The 18,711-nt window shown below is 35.4% G+C and overlaps 1 protein-coding gene across 1 annotated transcript in view; it reads right to left on the bottom strand.

Annotated features, from left to right (window-relative positions):
* LOC148939089 (DNA mismatch repair protein Msh6-like) overlaps positions 1 to 16,160 on the bottom strand; it is a 113,068-nt gene extending 96,908 nt beyond the window's left edge. Inside the window, exons 1-2 of the mRNA XM_089107303.1 lie at positions 16,119 to 16,160; positions 9,804 to 9,947 (exon numbers count right to left, since the gene is read on the bottom strand). Of these exons, the coding sequence (XP_088963429.1) occupies positions 9,804 to 9,947; positions 16,119 to 16,160 (186 nt within the window). The remainder of the gene's footprint in view (positions 1 to 9,803; positions 9,948 to 16,118) is intronic.
* Positions 16,161 to 18,711: the final 2,551 nt, after the last annotated feature.

Raw genomic sequence — 18,711 nt, 5'->3', positions numbered from 1 at the left:
GGTTTTAAGTTATGCCCTGGGGGCATATAAGGTTTTATATAAGGCGTTGTCATGGAAACTTCAAAAAGGCCTCATTCGATTGAAAATTCAAAGAGCTAGTGCCCTCTTTAATAGTCGAAAGTGATTAGAGGGCAACTAGCCCCCCCCCCCACGACCATAATTCCCCCAAACACATCCAATCAAAATTTTGAGATAGCCATTTTGTTCAGCGTAGTTGATTTCCAGATAGAAAATTTGTTTTTTAGGAGGACACTCCCCAACTACCCTTAGGGAAAGGGTTTTAAGTTATGCCATGAGGGCATATAAGAACGATGTTGGCACAATGTACTATTTATTGTTTTTTCCTTTAGAGCTAGGCCCTTCATATGGAAGGGGTCGTCGTAGAAACTTCAAAAGGGACTCATTAGATTGGAAATTGAGAGTTCCGATGCCCTTTTTAATAGTCGAAAGTGATTGGAGGGCAACTAGCTCCCCACGACCATCATTCCCCGAACACATCCAATCAAAATTTTGAGATAGCCATTTGATTTCCTGATAGAAAATATGTTTTTGAGGAGGATACTCCCCCACAACCCTCAGGGCAAGGGTTTTAAGTTATGCCCTGGGGGAATATAAGGTTTTTTATAGAAGGCGATGTCATTGAAACTTCAAAATAGGCTGTATCGATTGGACATTCAAAGGGATAATTCTCTTTTCAATAGTTAAAAGTGATTGGAGGGCAACTATCCCCCCACCCCCGCACATCATTTCTCCAAACACATCCAAACAAAATATTGAGATAATCATTTTGTTCATTGTAGTTGATTTCCTGATAGAAAACATGTTTTTGAGGAGTACACTCCTCCACAGCCCTCAGGGTAAGGGTTTTAACTAATCACCTGGGGGCATATGTGGTTTTTAAAGAAGGCAGTGTCGTAGAAACTTCAATAAAAGCTCATTCGATTGGAAATCCAAAGGGATAGTGCCCTTTTTAATAGTCAAAAGTGATTGGAGGGCAACTATCCTCCCCCTCCCGAAGCCCATCATTCCCCCAAACACATCCAATAAAATTTTGAGATAGCCATTTTGTTCAGCGTAATTGATTTCCAGATAGAAAATATATTTTTGAGGATGACACTCCTCCACAACCCTCAGGGAAAGGATTATAAGTTATGCCCTTGGGGGCATATAAGGTTTTAATTGAAATCTTTGTCGTAGAAACTTAAAAAAGGGCTCATTCGATTTCAAATTCAAAGGAATAGTACCCTTATTAATAGTCAAAAGTGATTTGAGGGCAACCAACCCCCCTCTCACGCCCACCTTTTCCCCAAACATCCAATCAAAATTTTTAGATAGCCAATTTATTCAACGTAGTTGAAAGTTTTGGAAATTAGGTCTTTAAGGATGACAACCCCTGCCGCCCCCCTCCCCACAGACCTCAGGGCAAGGGTTGTATGTTTTGCCCTGGGGTATATAACATTTCGTTGTTGTAGAAACTCCAAAAAAGCTCATTCAATTGGAAATTGAAAGGGCTAGTGCCTTTTTTAATAGTTGTAATTGAATGGATAGCGTCTAACGCTCCTCTCACTCCAACCATTTTCTAAAACACATCCAATCAAAATTTTGAGACATCTATTTTGTTCAACGTAGTTGAAAGTTCAGGAAATTGGATCTTTTAGGATGGTAACCCCCTCAGAGCCCTCAGTGCAAGGGTTGAAAGTTATGCCCTGGGGGCATATAAGTTTTATATAGAAAGATGTTGTATAAATCTTACGCAGCCCAATCGCACTGCCTAAGTAAAGAACGGGGACACTCAAGAACGGGACAAGAAGTGGGGACTAAGTAAAGAGGAGGACAATCCCCCATAAATCTCAGGGCAAGGGTTTTAAGATATAACCTGGGGGCATATAAGAACGATGTTGGCACAATATATTATTTATCAATTTTTTCCTTTAGAGCAGGGCACTCCGCATCGCAGAAGTTGTCGTAGAAACTTCGAAAAGCGCTCATTCAATTAGATATTGGAGTGGCTTGTGCCCTTTTTAATAGTCGAAAGTGATTGGAAGGCGACTAACACCCCTCTCACGCCCACCATTTTCCAAAACACATCCAATCAAAATTTGAGATAGCCGTGTTGTTTAACGTAGTTGAAAGTTCTGGAAATTCGGTCTTAGAGGATGACAACCACCCTAACATACCTTAGGGTAAGGGTTGTAATTTATACCCTGGGAAATATAAGGTGCTTATAGAAAGCGTTGTCGTTTCCAAAAGGGCTCATTCGATTCGAAATCGAAAAGGCTAGTGCCCTTTTTAATAGTCGAAAGTGATTGGAAGGCTTAACATTTTTTATAGTAAAGATCGAAATGGGTATAATGTATTATTTTTTGTTGTTGTTGTTGTTGTTTAGACCAGGGCACTTCGTATCAAAGGAGCTTTCGTGGGAACTTCGAAAAGGGCTCATTCGATTCAAAATAGAAAGGGCTGATGGCCTTTTTATTAGTCTTAAGTGATTTGAGGGCAACTAATACCCTTCCACTCCCACCCTCCCACGCCAACCCTCCCAATTCTGCTCTTAAAAATTAACCAAAACAAAATAGCGGAAGTGTATCCAAGCAATCAAAGAAAGTAAACAAATTTTTTTGCGAAAGCTATCAAGTTTTCCAGCCAGAGTTTTTCAGGTCAACTATAGGAGGTATGAAACTAAATTAAACAGTACTATTTGTGATCAGATTTTTAAAAGGGTGTATATTGTTAAAAATTGCTGAAAATTTTGCTCCAGCATACACATAGCAGGCCAAACTATAAAGTCTTAAAAACGAAAAGATTTAAAGTATTATTTCCTTTTTCCCTGAAAAGACTTTGTCAATATAAAATGAACAGAAATTAATTTAAAAAACTTTTCCACAAAATGAATTTTTCAAAGAAAAGTAAAGAACTCCATTAAACAAAAAATGAGCAAATAATCTACCAAGCGTGAAACTACCACAAATCAGCATCAATAAATAAATGAAACCCAGAACGAACAGAAATTACAATAAATAACAGAGTCAAACTCAACACGAGCAGAAATTAACATAAGTTGGGCGCAAAACCCCTATGCCTTCCCATGGCCAGAACTAAATTTGCATTTTACTGAAAAAATACAAATGAATGTGCATTGTCAGTTTAAGTAATCAAAATGTTAAAATTATTTGATTTATTAACGTTATAAAATTAAAACATTTATATTTTTTTCAGTAAAGTGTAAAATTTTGTTCTGGCCTTGGGAAGGCATAGGGGTTTTGCGCCCAACTTATGTTAATTTCTGCTCGTTTTGAGTTTGACTCAATTATTTATTGTCATTTCTGTTTGTTTTGGGTTTCATTTATTTATCGATGCTAGTTTGTGGTAGTTTCACACTTGGTAGATTATTTGATTTTATTTTTGCTCATTTTTTGTTCAATGGAGTCTTTACTTTTCTTTGAAAAACTTATTTTGTGGGAAAAGATTTGTAAATTAATAACTAAATTTGCACTTAACTGTTTAACTTAGTTTCATGTCTCCTCTAGTTGACCTGAAATGGAAAACTTGATACCATTCGCAAAAAAATATATTTACTTGCTTTGATAGCTTGGATATACTTACACGGTTTTGATTAGGTTAAATTTTAAGAGCAGAAGTAGCCTCGAAACTTTGAACATAATACCCTCAGTCGTTATTGGGATACTGCTGAGATGCCTTATTGGGAATTAGCATTATCACAGTGCATTTTGATTTAATCTTAAGGCAACATTTAGTTTTTAAACATAAAGGGCAAATGGGAAGGGGGGAGTGGAAGGGAAATTAGTAGCCCTCCAATCACTTCCGACTATTAAAAAGGGCATCAGCCCTTTCTATTTTCAATTGAATGAGCCCCATTCGTAGTTCCCACGACAACTCCTTCGATACGAAGTGCCCTGGTCTAAACAACAACAAAAACAAACATATTACTAATCACTTTCGACTATTAAAAAGGGCACCAGCCCTTTGAATTTCAAATCGAATGAGCCCTTTTCTGAAATTTCCAAGACAACGTATTGTATAAAAAATCTTATATGCCCCCAGGGCATAACTTAACCCCCTTGCCCTGAGGGCTGTAGCAGAGTATCCTCCTCGAAAATATATTTTCTCTCTATAAATCAACTACGCTGAACAAAATGGCTATCTCAAAATTTTTATTGGATGTGTCTGGGGGAATGATGGACGTGGGGGGGGGGGCTAGTTACCCTCCAATCACTTTCAACTATTACTGAGATACTAGCCCTTTGAATTTCCAATCGAATGAGCTTGTTTGAAGATTTTACGACAATGCCTTCTATAAAAATATTATATACCCCCTGGGAATAACTTAAAACTCTTGCCCTGAGGATTGCGGGGGGAATGTACTCCTCAAAAACATATTTTATATCAGGAAATCAGCTACGCTGAGCACATTGGCTATCTCAAAATTTTGATTGGATGTGTTTGGGGAAATGATGGGCGTGGAGGGGGGGGGGTTAGTTGCTCTCCAATCACTTTCGACTATTAAAAAGGACACTAGCCCTTTGATTTTCCAATCAAATTAACGTTTTTTGAAGTTTCTACGACAGCGCCTTCTATAAATACCTTATATGCCCCCAGGGCATAACTTAAAACCCTTGCCCTGAATGTTGTGGGGGAGTGTCCTTCTCAAGAACATATTTTCTATCTGGAAATCAACTACGCTGAACAAAATGGCTATCTCACAATTTTGATTGGATGTGTTTGGGGGAATGATGGGCGTGGGAGGGGCTAGTTGCCCTCCAATCACTTTCGACCATTAAAAAGGGCAAAAGCCCTTTGAATCAAATGTGCCCTTTTAAAGTTTCTATGACAACGTCTTCTATAAAAACCTTATATACCCCAGGACATAATTTAAAACCCCTGCCCTGAGGGTTGTTGGGGAGTTTCCTCCTCAAAAACATATTTTCTATCAGGAAATCAACTACGCTGAACAAAATGGCTATTTTAAAATTTTTATTGGATGTGTTTGGTAGAATAATGGGCGTGGGGGAGGAAGGACACTAGCCCTTGGAATTCCCAATCGAATGAGCCTGTTTTGAAGTTTCTACGACAACACCTTCTATAAAAACCTTATATGCCCCAAGGGCATAACTTAAAACCTTTGCATTGAGGGTTGTGGGGGAGTGTCCCCCTCAAAAACATATTTTCTGTCTGGAAATCAACTACGCTGAATAAAATTGCTATCTCAAAATTATGATTGGATGTGTTTGTGGGAATGATGGCCGTGGGAGGCTATTTGCCCTCCAATCACTTTCGACTTTTAAAACGGGCACTGGCCCTTGGAATTTCCAATCTAAAGAGCCTGTTTTGAAGTTTCTACGACAACGCCTTCTATAAAACCTTATATGCCCCCAGGGCATAATTTAAAACATTTGCCCTGAGGATTGCGGGGCGGTTTCCTCCTCAAAACGTATTATCTATCTGGAAATCAACTAGCCTACGCTATAACAAAATGGCTATCTCAAAGTTTTAATTAGATGTGTTTTGGGGAATGTTGGGCGTTGGGGGGGGGGGGGGTCTAGGTGCCCCCCAATCAATTTAAACTATTAAAAAGGGCACTAACCCTTTGAATTTCCAATGAAATACGTCTATTTTGAAGTTTCTACGCCTTCTATAAAAACTTTATTTGCCCCCTGGGCATAACTTAAAACCCTTGCCCTGAGGGTTGTGGGGGAGTTTCCTCCTCAAAAACCTATTTTCTATCCGGAAATCAACTACGCTGAACAAAATTGCTATCCCACAATTTTGATTGGATGTGTTTGGGGGAATGATGGACGTGGGGGGGGGGGGGCTAGTTGCCCTCTAATCACTTTTGACTATTAAAAATGGATCTAGCCCTTCGAATTTTCGATCGAATGAGCCTGTTTTGAAGTTTCTACGACACCGCATTCTATAAAAACCTTATATGCCCCCAGGGCATAACTTTAAACTTTTGCACCGAGGGTTGTGGGGGAGTGTCCTCCTCAAAAAGATATTTTCTATCTGGAAGTCAGCTACGCTGACAAAATGCCTATCTAAAAATTTTGATTGGATGTGTTTGGGGAATGATTGGCGTGAAGGATGGGGGGGGGGCTAGCTGCCCTCCAATCACTTTTGACCATTAAAAGGGCACTAGCCCTTTGAATTTCCAATCGAATGAGCCTGTTTTGAAGTTTCTACGACAACGCCTTCTATAAAAGCCTTATATGCCCCCAGGGAATAACTTAAAACCCTTGCGATGAGGGTTGTGGGGGAGTGTCCTCTTCAAAAACCTAGTTTCTATCTGGAAATCAGCTACGTTGAACAAAATGGTTATCGCACAATTTTGATTGCATGTGTTTGGGGGAAAGATGGGCGTGGGGGGCTAGTTGCCCTCCAATCACTTTCGACAATTAAAAAGGGCACTAGCCACTCCAATTTCCAATCGAATGAGCCCTTTTCGAAGTTTCTACGACAACTTCTTCGATATGAAGTGTCCGGGTATGCAGAAAAAAAAACACATTGTGCCCACATCTTTCTTTACTTAGGCAGCGCTAGCGCGCTGCCTATGATACTCTCAAAAATAGAAAATCAAAGTCTATACCTATTCGCCTTAAAGACACAAATGGTAGATTAATTGACCCTTTACATGCACCTGACGCATTTAATAATTATTTTTCTAATGTTCCTCATACTGACTCCAGCTCCTCCTTAGAGGCTGTACTTCCTTGCGTCAATTCTAGATCCATGTTTTTCTGCCCAACTGATAGCAATAAGGTACTTCAAATCATCGGTTCTTTCCCTATTAGTTTTACACCTGACTGTCTTGGATTAAGTAATAAGCTCCTGAAGGCCATATCTCCATTTGTTTAAGAGCCCATCAAGCACATTGCCAACCTATCTTAAACCCACGGAGTTTTCCCTGATTTACTAAAGTCAGCCATTGTTATTCCAGTTCTTAAAAAGGCTGATCCAACTGAGATAGGTAATTATCGTCCAATCTCAATTCTTCCTGTTTTATCCAAAGTGCTCGAGAGAATTATCTTCAGGCGTATGTCTCCCTTTCTGTTTAGCAGTCAGCATTCCGTTTCCTTGATTTCTCCTCACCAATAGGGTTTTCGGCCAAAATTTTCAACTTCTCATGCTCTAATTGACGCCACACAGTTCATACGCTCACAACTCGACCTTAAAAAAAACTGTAGTGGGCTTATTTTTGGATTTCTCTAAGGCCTTTGATACGGTCGATTATAGTATTTTAATAAGTAAATTAAATAGTTACGGTAATCGTGGTGTTCCTCTCTCTCTTGGTTGGAATCTTATCTATCTGGAAGGGTACAGACTGTGAGCTTAGGTGGAGTATCATCTCAGCCCATACCTGTTCGGTGGGGTGCACCGCAAGGCTCCGTTCTAGGCCCGATCTTATGTCTCCTATATATCAATGATCTTGTTATGGACCTGGGCCCTTCAGTGTATCCTGTACTAATTGCTGCTTGATTTGTACTCAGATTTTGGCATAGCTCCATTAGATCAAATCATACAAAAACTAAACTTATCGCTTGCTTACTCTGCTTTCCACAATAATCTCCCTCCTCAACTACCAACTTATTATAATATTAACAATTCGGAAGCCCATTGTCTCCGTTCATCCAATAGAGCCTTGATAATTCCTAAATGCGTTTCTAGTTCTGCCCAGCAATCTCCTACTTACAAATCTATTATTCAATGGAACAAAATACTAACCAGTGTTGAGCTAGCCACAAGTTGCTGCACGCTGTACAATAATGTAACAAAACTTGATAATATAATTTAATCTTTCAACTTTTAACCAATTTTCTTTAATTACCCATGTTTTATTCTCCTATCTTTTTTTTCAGTGTCACTTTAATTTTTTCTTTTTTTGGTCCTTAACAAGTTCTCTTCTAGTATCTTTATTGTTACTGATGTTTGTGTTATGTTTTTATTCGAATAGTAAATTGAAAATTGAAAAAAACAAATTAAAGCTTCACTGAAACGTCACTGAAAAAAACTGAGACACTGGATCATTATTTAAACAAAGCCCAACATCTTATGTTCAACAGGAAGCTTCACTGAAACAAACTGAAACACTGGAAATTTATCTAAACAAAGCCCAACATCTTTATGTTAAACAGAGAGCTTCAATGAAACGAATGAAACACCTAAAGAGCACTGAAACAAAGCCCAACATCTATATGTTCAGCAGGAAGCTACGGTAAAACAAACTGAAACACTGGAACATTATTTAAACAAAGCCCAACATCTTTATGTCCAACAAAAAGCTTCACTGAAACGAACTGAAACACCGATAGGGCATTGAAACAAAAACCAATATCTATATGTTCACCGGGAAGCTTCACTTAAACAAAATAAAACACTAAAATATCTTAACCACTAAAACATTTGAAACACTGAAACATCTTAAACATCACTGAAACAAAGCCCAACATCTTTATGTCCAACAGAAAGCTTTACTGAAACGAACTGAAACACCGAAACAGTACTGAAACAAAGCACAACTTCTATATCTTCAGCAGGAAGCTTCCCTTGAAAAATTGAAACTCTGAAACATCTGAACCACTAAAACATCAAACATATGAAACAACACTGAAATAAAACCCAACATCTACAAGTTCAGCGGGAAGCTTCACTGAAACAAACTGCAACACTGAAACATCTGAGACACTGAAATATAACTAAAACATCTGAAACATCAAACATCTGATATATAACTGGAACATAGCCTAAAATCTGTATGTTCAGCAGAAAGCTACACTGAAACAAACTGAAACATCTTAAACACTGAAGCACCACTGAAACAAAATTCAACATCTATAGGTTCAGCAGCCACCTCGTGAATTATGTTTATACTTTCACTAAAAGTCAAATTTAAGTCTAGAATGTTGTCAGTAATATATCACAAATCATAGCCACAATTATACAAATTCACTTCCATAAACGGATGCACCGGAATTTGATTTTGAGTCCTGATAGAGCCCTAGCAGGACTAATTTTCTCATTTTCATCTTAAGTTGAATTTAACTTAGTTCTACTTTCATTGTTTTAACTTGCTTTTTTGGACAAAATATTAACCAGTTTGACTAGTTTGAAAATATTAACTAGTTGAAAATATTAACCTGATAGAGCCGGACTAGTTAGAGTCAGGACTAGCTTTGAGTCCTGATAGAGCCAGACCAGTAAGACTAGTCAGACTAGTCGGACCTGATAGTTTTCCCATTTTTTTCGTAAGTTGAATTTTATCCTAGTTCTACTTTTTGTTTCAACTTGCATTTTTTTTTTTGCAAAAAGGTTAACTAGTTTTATTCTAAAATTCACTTAGCATGATAAAAGGCAGAGCACTCTTCGTCGTTGTTTACTACTACCAATACTACTTCTAACAGCTCAGTGCAGTTCGACCAGAGGCAAACATAGCACTAAGCTATGGCAGTTTCTTTGCTAAGTTTATCTCAAAGATTGCCACTTCTCAATGAGGATGGCATTACGACAGGTAATTGCGACCGTTGTGTTTTTGGTCGTACTTTTGGCTTTCTAGTTTTTTTATTGTAAGATAAATTTTATTTTGCTTCCACTTTTTTTTGCTGATGATGGCTATTAGATAATGTTATCTTAGAATATTTTTGGGAAAAAAGCAAAAATATACGCATTACATGGGAAACTGAAAGAGCCATACAAAATAACAACTAAATAGTAAAAAGAATAGTCAAACAAAAACAAAAAATGTCAAAGAAACATTTGGAACAAGCAAAACGAACGAAGCAGCAACGACTTACCTGAACAACGTTATAATGGGCAACTAGGGTGAGGAGCCTGGAGCGGTAGCAATCGTCTTGAAACTGACTCAAGTTAAACGCTCCAATCGACGTGTCTATAAATGCAACACCAACGTTTACACTCTCACTGGCTCCTTCCAAACACTGCAAAAAAAACAAGTTAAAAATACAACTAATGTAATAATAAAAAATTAATACAAAGGAAGCAATCAAAATTTACAAATGCCAAATTACATGTAAAAAGTTACTTGGAGAAAAAATACGCAAGATTGAAAAGGGGAGGAAACTTATCCAAAAGGGTGATAAGGGCACTCGCAGAGTATGGGTAACTCATAAAAGTGAAAAATGGCGCTAGTGTCGCAAAAAAACTCAACGCCATCTAGCATTTGGTGACATATAGTTTTTTCAAGCTTTGCAATCGTTTTTATATCAAGAACTAAGATCAGACATTTATTACGACACTAGTTTTCCCAACTGCACAAATTAAATTAATTATTCTTATCATTAAACTGAAAAAATATCAATTGTCACCAAAACGCTAGATGACGTTGAAATTTTTTGTGTCGACACTAGCACCAGTTCCTACTCTTTTTAAGATAGCCATACTCTTTGGGCACTCCCAAATGACTGAACGATTCAAAAGCTAATGTTAAAACTCTTTGAGCTGTAGAGCTCATGGCATCTCATTCATATTCATGAGTACCCTAAATCAGATCATGGGCAGCGCAATCACGCTTCCTAAGTAAAGAACGATGTTGGCACAAGGTTTTTTTTGGTTTTGGCCAGGGCACTTCGTATCGAACTTAATGTCTTAGAAACTTCGAAAAGGGATCATTCAATCGGAAATTGGAATGGCTAGTGCCCTTTTTAATAGTCGAAAGTTATTGGAAGGCAACTAACACCCCATCCACGCCCACCATTTCCCCAAACACATCCAATCAAAATCTTGAGATAGCCATTTTGTTCAGTGTAGTTGATTTCCAGAAAGAAATTGTGTTTTGAGGAGGACACTCCCCCTACATCCCTCAGGGGAAGGGTTGTAAGTTATGCCCTGGGGGCATATAAGGTTTTTAAAGAAACCTTTGTCGTAGAAACTTCAAAAAGGGCTCATTCAATTGGAAATTCAAAGAATAGTGCCCTTTTTAATAGTCGAAAGTGATTAGAGGGCAGCTAAACTCCCTCTCACACCCACCTTCTCACCAAAGACATCCAATCAAAATTTTGAGATAGCCATTTTGTTCAACGTAGGTGAAAGTTCTGGAAACAATGTTCTTGAGAATTACTATCCCCCCCCCCCCCCGAGCCCTCAGGCCAAGGGTTGTAAGTTATGCCCTGGTGGCATATACGGTTTTTATAAAAAGCGTTGTTGTAGAAACTTAAAAAAAAACGAATCCGAATTGAAATGGCTAGTGCACTTTTTAATAGTCAAAAGTGATTGGAGGGCCACTACCACCCCTTCCATGTCCACCATTTCCCGAGACACATCCAGTAAAAATTTTGAGATAGCCATTTAGTCCAAACCAGTTGAAAGGTCCGGAAATTATATCTTTAAGCAGGACACTCCCCCCACAGTCGTCTGGGCAAGGGCTGTAAGTTAAGCCCTGGGGGGGGGGGGGTATAAGGTTTTTATAGAAAGCATTATCGTAAAAACTTTAAAAAGGGCTCATTCAATTGGAAATTCAAAGGGCTAATGCTCTTTTTTATAGTTGAAAGTAATTGGAAGGCAACTAACCCCCCTCTGACGTCCACTATTCCGCCAAACAAAATTTTGGAATATCCATTTTGTTCAATGTAGTCGAAAGTTTTGGAAATTAGGTCTTTGAGGATGATAACCCCTCAGAGCCCTTAGGGCAAGGGTTGAAAATTAAGGCCTGGTGGCATATAAGGTTTTAATAGAAAGCGTTGTAGAAGAAACTTTAAGAAAAGCTCATTTGATTAGAAATTGAAAGGGCCAGTGCCCTTTTTAATAGTCTAAAGTCATTGAAGAGCAACTAACCCCCCTCTCACACCCAACATTTCCCTAAACACATCCAATCAAAATTTTGAGATAGGTATTTTGTTTAACGTAGTTGAAAATTCTGGAAATTATGTATTTGAAGATGACAAACCCCCCAAACCCCCCAGGGCAAGGGTTGTAAGTTATGGCCATGGAAATATAAGGTTTTTATAAAAAGTGTTTTCGTAGAAACTTCAAAAGGGGCTCATTCGCTTGGAAATTCAAAGGGCTAGTGGCCTTTTTAATAGTTGAAAGTGATTGGAGGGCAACTAACTCTCACACCCACCATTTCCCCAAACACATCCAATCATAGTTTTGAGATAGACATTTTGGTCCCGAAACTATGACTTTGAGTATGCCACTTCCCCTACAGCCCTCAAGGCAAGGGTTGTAAGTCATACCCTGGGTGCATATACGGTTTATAATAGAAAGCGTTGTCGAAAAAACTTCAAAAAAGGCTCCCTCAATTGGAAATTGAAAGGGTTAGTGCCCTTTTTAATAGTTGAAAGTAATTGGAGGGCAACTAACCCCCCTCTTATGCCCAACAATTCCCCCAACACATGCAGTCAAGTTTTTGACATATCCATTTTGTTCAACGTAATTAAAAGTTCTAGAAATTAGGTCTTTGAGGATGATAACCCCTCGGAGCCCTCAGGGCAAGGGTTTTAAGTTATCCCCTGGGAGCATATAAGGTTTCTATAGAAAGCGTTGTCGTAGAAACTTAAAAAAACTGATTTGATTGGAAATAGGAAGGGCTATTACCCTTTTTAATAGTCGAAAGTGATTGGAGAGCAACTAATCCCCCTCTTACACCAACCATTTCCCCAAACACATCCAATTAAAATTTCGACTACTTTTTAGCAGTCGAAAGTGATAAGGAGGGCGATTAATTCCCCTCTCAAGTTCACCATTTCCCCAATCACATCCAATCAAAATTTTGAAATAGCCATTTTGTTCAACGTAGTTGAAAGTTCTGGAAATTAGCTCTTTGAGGATAACACCCCCCCTCTCACAGCCTTCGATGCAATGGTTGTAAGCTAGGCCCTGGGGGCATATCAGTTTTTTTTTTATAAAAAGTGTTGTCATAGAAAGTTCAAATAGAGCTCTTTCAATTCAAAATTAAAAGGGCTAGTGCCCTTTTTAATAGGTTAGTCGAAACTGAATGGAGGGCAACTAACTCCCCTCTCACGCCCACCATTTCCCCAAACACATCTAATCAAAAATTTGATATAGCCATTTTTCAGCGAAGTTGAAAGTTCTGGATATTCTGTTTTTGAGGATGATAAGTTATGCCCTAGAGGCATATAAGGTTTGCATAGAAGGCATTCTCGTAAAAACTTCAAAAAGGGCTCATTCGATTGTAAATTGAAAGGGCTACTACCCTTTTTAAAATTCGAAAGTGATTGGAGGGCAACTAGCCCCCCTCTCAAGCCCACCATTTCCCCAAACAAATCAAATCAAAATTTTGGGATAGCCATATATTTATGGAAAAAAAAATCCAACTGAATTTACTGAACAAAATGTGCATTGTCAGTTTAGTGTATATATGCTGATATTTATTACTTAGAATCTTAATTAATTTTTGATTTCTTAAAGTTATAAAAGTAAAAACATTTAAAATAATTTTTTTAGTAAAGTAAAATTATATTCTGCTTTTAGAAAGCATAGGGTTTAGAACCCTACTCAGATTAATTTCTACTCGTGTTGAGTTTGACTTATTTTAATTTCTGTTGTTTTTGCGTTTCACTTATTTATTGATACTGATTTGTGGTAGTTGCATGTTTGGTAGATTATTTAATGCTATTTTTGTTCATTTTTGGTTTAATGGAGTTCTTTACTTTTCATTGAAAAAACTTATTTTATGCAGATTTTTTTTTATTATTTAAAACTTTAGTTTTTTGGGGTTTGAGGCGACAGATACCTAGGTTAGGTTCCGTATTTAATATATGCTATGCTTTTAAATTATCATTTATCATGGAATCAGAATAATAATATACGAACTAAACATCAGTTCGTGTTTTCACGAACTGATGTTTTTTTTAAACTTGATGTTTTTTTATTTAGAGAAAGATACTATTTTTTATGCTATGCTTTTAAATTTAATATTAGACCTCTAACGTCATAACATTTACAATTTTTCCATAACATCTAAAATTTTAAAACTTTAGTTTTTTGGGGTTTGAGGCGATGTTAATTTCGCCTGTGTGAATGGTTATTATTGTTAGTTAAGCTAATTAGCTTTAATTAGCAAAACAAATTAAAGAAACGTTTTTTTTTTAGAATTTAAATTATTTAGAGTTAATTACGTTTTAAACGTAATTTTTTTACGTTTAATTTTTTTTTACGGTAAGAAAAACAAACTTCAGTAGGTTAAATATTTAGCCTACTGCTATATAGTAATATAGTCAAAATGAATATATTACATAACTAAATGACTATATAAATGAAGTATAAATGACTATATTAATGATTAAGTAGAGAAACATATTATGTTTCTCTAAATTTATGACTAAAATAGCATATATTAAATACGTTGGCCTCATTTAGCTTCATCATTAGCTTAACTCCTCATTAGCTTTATTAAGTTAGCTTAATGATTAAGTTATTTAAACATCTGCCGTTTATTTTCACCAACAGCAATCCTGGCTGTCAATGTTAAATTATACCAACCTTTTTGTTTTTTTGATCCTTTTTTTATAAAATATAAATATATAACCTAGTACCTTTTTTTATAATACCTAGGTTAGGTTACCTTACCTACGTTACGTTACGTTACCTAAAATATATATAAGTCATAAATAACGTTTAGACACTTGGACCGCTACCCTAACGTTTAAAACAAATGTTAACGTTTAAACACGGTTCCCGTATTAAATACGTTAACACCGAACTAGCGGTCCAAGCGGTCCTTCGTATCCTTCGGAAACTTTATTATAACGTTTGACATTAGATGTTAGACGTTAGAGGTCTAAACGTTTAAAACGTTTTGTTTTAAACGTTAACATTTGTTTTAAACGTTAGGGTAGCGGTCCAAGTGTCTAACGTTTAAAACAAACTTAAAAGCATAGCATATAGTGTATTACGGTAATCACCTGGCAAAAAAAAAACTGCCTTCCTACTTTAGTAACTAAAATAAATGAGCACTTGAACAAGGTCTAGACCCTACTCATCCTTCCAGTTCCCCAGGACAAAACAGTAAAACCAATCCGACAGTCCGAAACTCAAGTCTAAAATAGAGCAAAATCAGCATCAATAAGCATACGTCAATGTTCCAACACCAATCTATAGCACCTTAAATCTACAAAAACATTATATTCCCAAGGTGATCACCGTATATCGGGGCTCGTCAGATGAAAACTCATTGCCTATTTGGGTTTCGGCGCTTAAATTTCATTACCCAGGCAATTTGAGCGCGCCATGCCATAATCTGGCATACCCCTTATATAGTGCCACCAATGGAATAAACATAAACAAAATCAAAAACATCCAAAAAGTAAAAATATATATCCAAGAAAACTTTTTTCAAACATTCTTAACCAACCTTCAAATAACACTGAGAGCCGAACTTCAACCGATTTAAATACAAAAAAATAAATTACACTAGTCCTCCACCCGGAACAGTTTCACTTTCACTCAAATTCTAAGAATTAAATTCCGAGTATTCCACCATAATCTTTACCTTAAATGTCGCAATCAAACCCTCAACAACCGGGAAGATAAACCATTTCCGTCAACCAGTCACCGTAAAATATCATTCAAGATATCTTGATAACTTTTATTATAATTATGTAAAAGCTGATTATACTTAAAACAAAGCTATTTAAATCGTCAAGTAAGTTTATTGGCGCAAAAACCTCTTATGATTAGCTTCTTGCTAAGTAACATACATCTATTTCTAAAATCAATGTAATTAGTACAAATTCTTGCATATCTAAATAGTTGGGAAAAATACGATGAATATGTTATATTTGAATGAATTTTACTTTTTGGAAATGGAAAATTAACTATTTCAAAATTAAAATCGTCTGTTTTATTATATATTTTAAAATTTATTGTATTATTAGGTATCACATTAATCTCTAAATCTAGAAAAAAGTCATATTTGCCATTTCCATTACTGGATTCCAGCTTTAACTCTGGTGGATATATTTTACTTGCAATCTCTAAAAAATTTGAACAATTTATCACCAGAAGGTCATCTAAATATCTTTTATTATTTGAGAGCAAGTACTTTATATTGCTTGGATTCTTTTTATCCGTCATATAATCGTATTCTAAATAATTTAGAAATAGGTCCGCTATAACTGGACTGGCATTACCTCCCATAGGAATTCCATTACATTGATAATATAGATTGCCATTATATCTATATTAATAAGTTATCAAAAAATAATTTAATGAAATTATTTTGGAATGTAAATAACAAAACACCATGTAACTCAAAAATTAAACTGATTTATGATACAGTATGTATTCTTGCTAGAACTAAAGGTAATTCAAATGAAAAAAAGTCAGATAAGACTGTTAATAAGGAGAATAGATTATATCTTCCTATAACTTTTATAAGTAAACAAATAGAGGATATAAATTTACCTAGAATTTTAAACCAGGCTGATGTGAAACAGGCCCTTCCTAGTAATTTGAAGTATAAGAATAATCCGATTATAACATATAAATTTTCAAAAACGATAGGACAAATGATTTTTAATTATAATTTAAAACTTAAGAATTTTGCCACGATAATTATTGGAAATCTATTTGTAAGTGTGACCAATTGTTATCGTTTGTTAATCCTACTTACGAACATATTATTACAGGTGATTTAAAAATAATTAAGCAAATTGAATTGCAGAATATAATGAACATGGGGGCTAAATTCTGTCTTTTAAATCATCTAAAACCCTCAAATCTGCTTAGAGGGTTAAATAATAATCTCGAAATATTTATTGATAATTGGTGCAAAAAAGAGAAAATTAATAAAAATAGTTTTCAGAATTGGAAAAATTTAATTATTAATAAGGTTATAAATAACATATATAAGAGGACAAATAAGCATGATAATGATGTAGCTTTTTGTAATTCTATTATAAAACAAGCAATTGATAATATAAAGAGGGATTTTGTAATTGTACCCATTGATAAAGCGAATAATAATTTTGCAATAATTTGTCAGAAGCTTTATTGTGATGTTTTAACAAAGGAGCTTTGTACAACAAATACATATAAAAAGGTTCAAGATGTTAATAATAGTCTATTGATTGGAATAGAAGATATACTTTTTAAAAAATTTAATATTAAGGTTAATGATAATGATACAAATTTTCCGTTTTTATATTGGACGGCAAAGTTTCATAAAAATCCCCCGAAACCACGCTTTATTGCGGGGGCAGCAAGGTGCCCGGCCAGAATTGCGGCTACTGACTTGTCGTGTATTTTAGGAGAAATCAAAAATAAGTTTGAGGCATATTGTTCGGGAATTAAAAAATTTTCTAAGTTTAATCCATACTGGAGTGTTAATAGTTCGCTGCAAGTAATAGACTCTCTTATATATATTAAATACGTAACCTAACCTAGGTATCTAGGTATCTCTAATAAAAATGTATAATAAATAAAAGTATTTATTTAGACATTTATGACTTATATATATTTTAGGTAATGTAATGTAACGTAGGTAACGTAACCTAACCTAGGTATTATAAAAAAGGTACTAGGTTATATATTTATATATTATAAAAAAATGATTAAAAAAACAAAAAGTTTGGTATAATTTAACATTGATAGCCAGGATTGCTGTTGGTGAAAATAAACGGCAGATGTTTAAATAACTTAATCATTAAGCTAACTTAATAAAGCTAATGAGGAGTTAAGCTAATGATTAAGCTAAATGAGGCCAACGTATTTTATAGAAAATCGAAAGAAAATCTAAATTTTAAATTTGTTTTAAACGCTTTTAAAACTTTAAACGTTTAAACAAACGTTTTAAAAAAAACGTTTTAAACGTTTAGACGTCTAACGTCTAACATCTAAACGTTAAACGTTAGAGGTCTAACATCTAAAATTTTATTAAACGTCTAAAATTTGAAAGATAGAGATACCTAGGTATCTATGTATCTCTAAGAAAACTAAGAAAATCTAAATTAATATATGTTTATTTTCACCAAAAAACTTCATATATGACTAAATTAAAGAAAAACAAATCTAAAAGCATAACGTTATAAGGCATTCTTAAGGTTTGTTTTCTTTAATTTAGTTTTTCTTTATTAAAATAATAGTCTTTTAATTTTAAACATATATGGCTTTAATTTTAAAAAGAGAATCATAAGGCGTTTAATAAGTCCCTTCAAAACAGCATAATTAATCTTAGTCAAAGTAACTTTTTCTTCTTCAACAACACTTGTTCTACCTAGGTTAGGTTACCTAGGTTACCTAGGAAAGATAGCTAGGTTAGGTTACGTATTTAATATATGCTATGCTTTTATTCCATTAATTTTAATTTTAATAAACTTTAGTTTGTCTTTAAACTGACTGTCTTTAAACGTTAACAAATGTTAACGTTAACAAACGTTAACAAGGTTAGGTTACGGAAAATTTCTGACGTGTCGGTGTCACAAGAACATGGAAAACTTGCAATCAGTGTTTTTAGTCGCTATGCATATGCAATTCCATTGTGATCAAAGAGAGGTGTTGAAGTTGCTCAGGCCATTGAAAGTATTCTCGAACAGGATTCATATAAAAAAATTCAAACGGATAGTTGTAGTGAATTTGTTAATCCCCATGTTGCAAAAGTACTAGAGAAATATAGTACACTGCTCTATCATAGTCACAGTCCTATAAAGGTTGCATTGGCCGAACGATTGATAAGAACTATTCAACTTTTAATTTCAAGATGTACATAGAAAAATACATCGGCTT

This window comes from Artemia sp. Qi Xiang Cuo, unplaced genomic scaffold, assembly GCF_049724085.1.
Source record: "Artemia sp. Qi Xiang Cuo unplaced genomic scaffold, ASM4972408v1 HiC_scaffold_22, whole genome shotgun sequence".
NCBI classification, from domain to species: domain Eukaryota; kingdom Metazoa; phylum Arthropoda; class Branchiopoda; order Anostraca; family Artemiidae; genus Artemia; species Artemia sp. Qi Xiang Cuo.
This window is presented reverse-complemented; position numbering and strand designations above follow the sequence as displayed.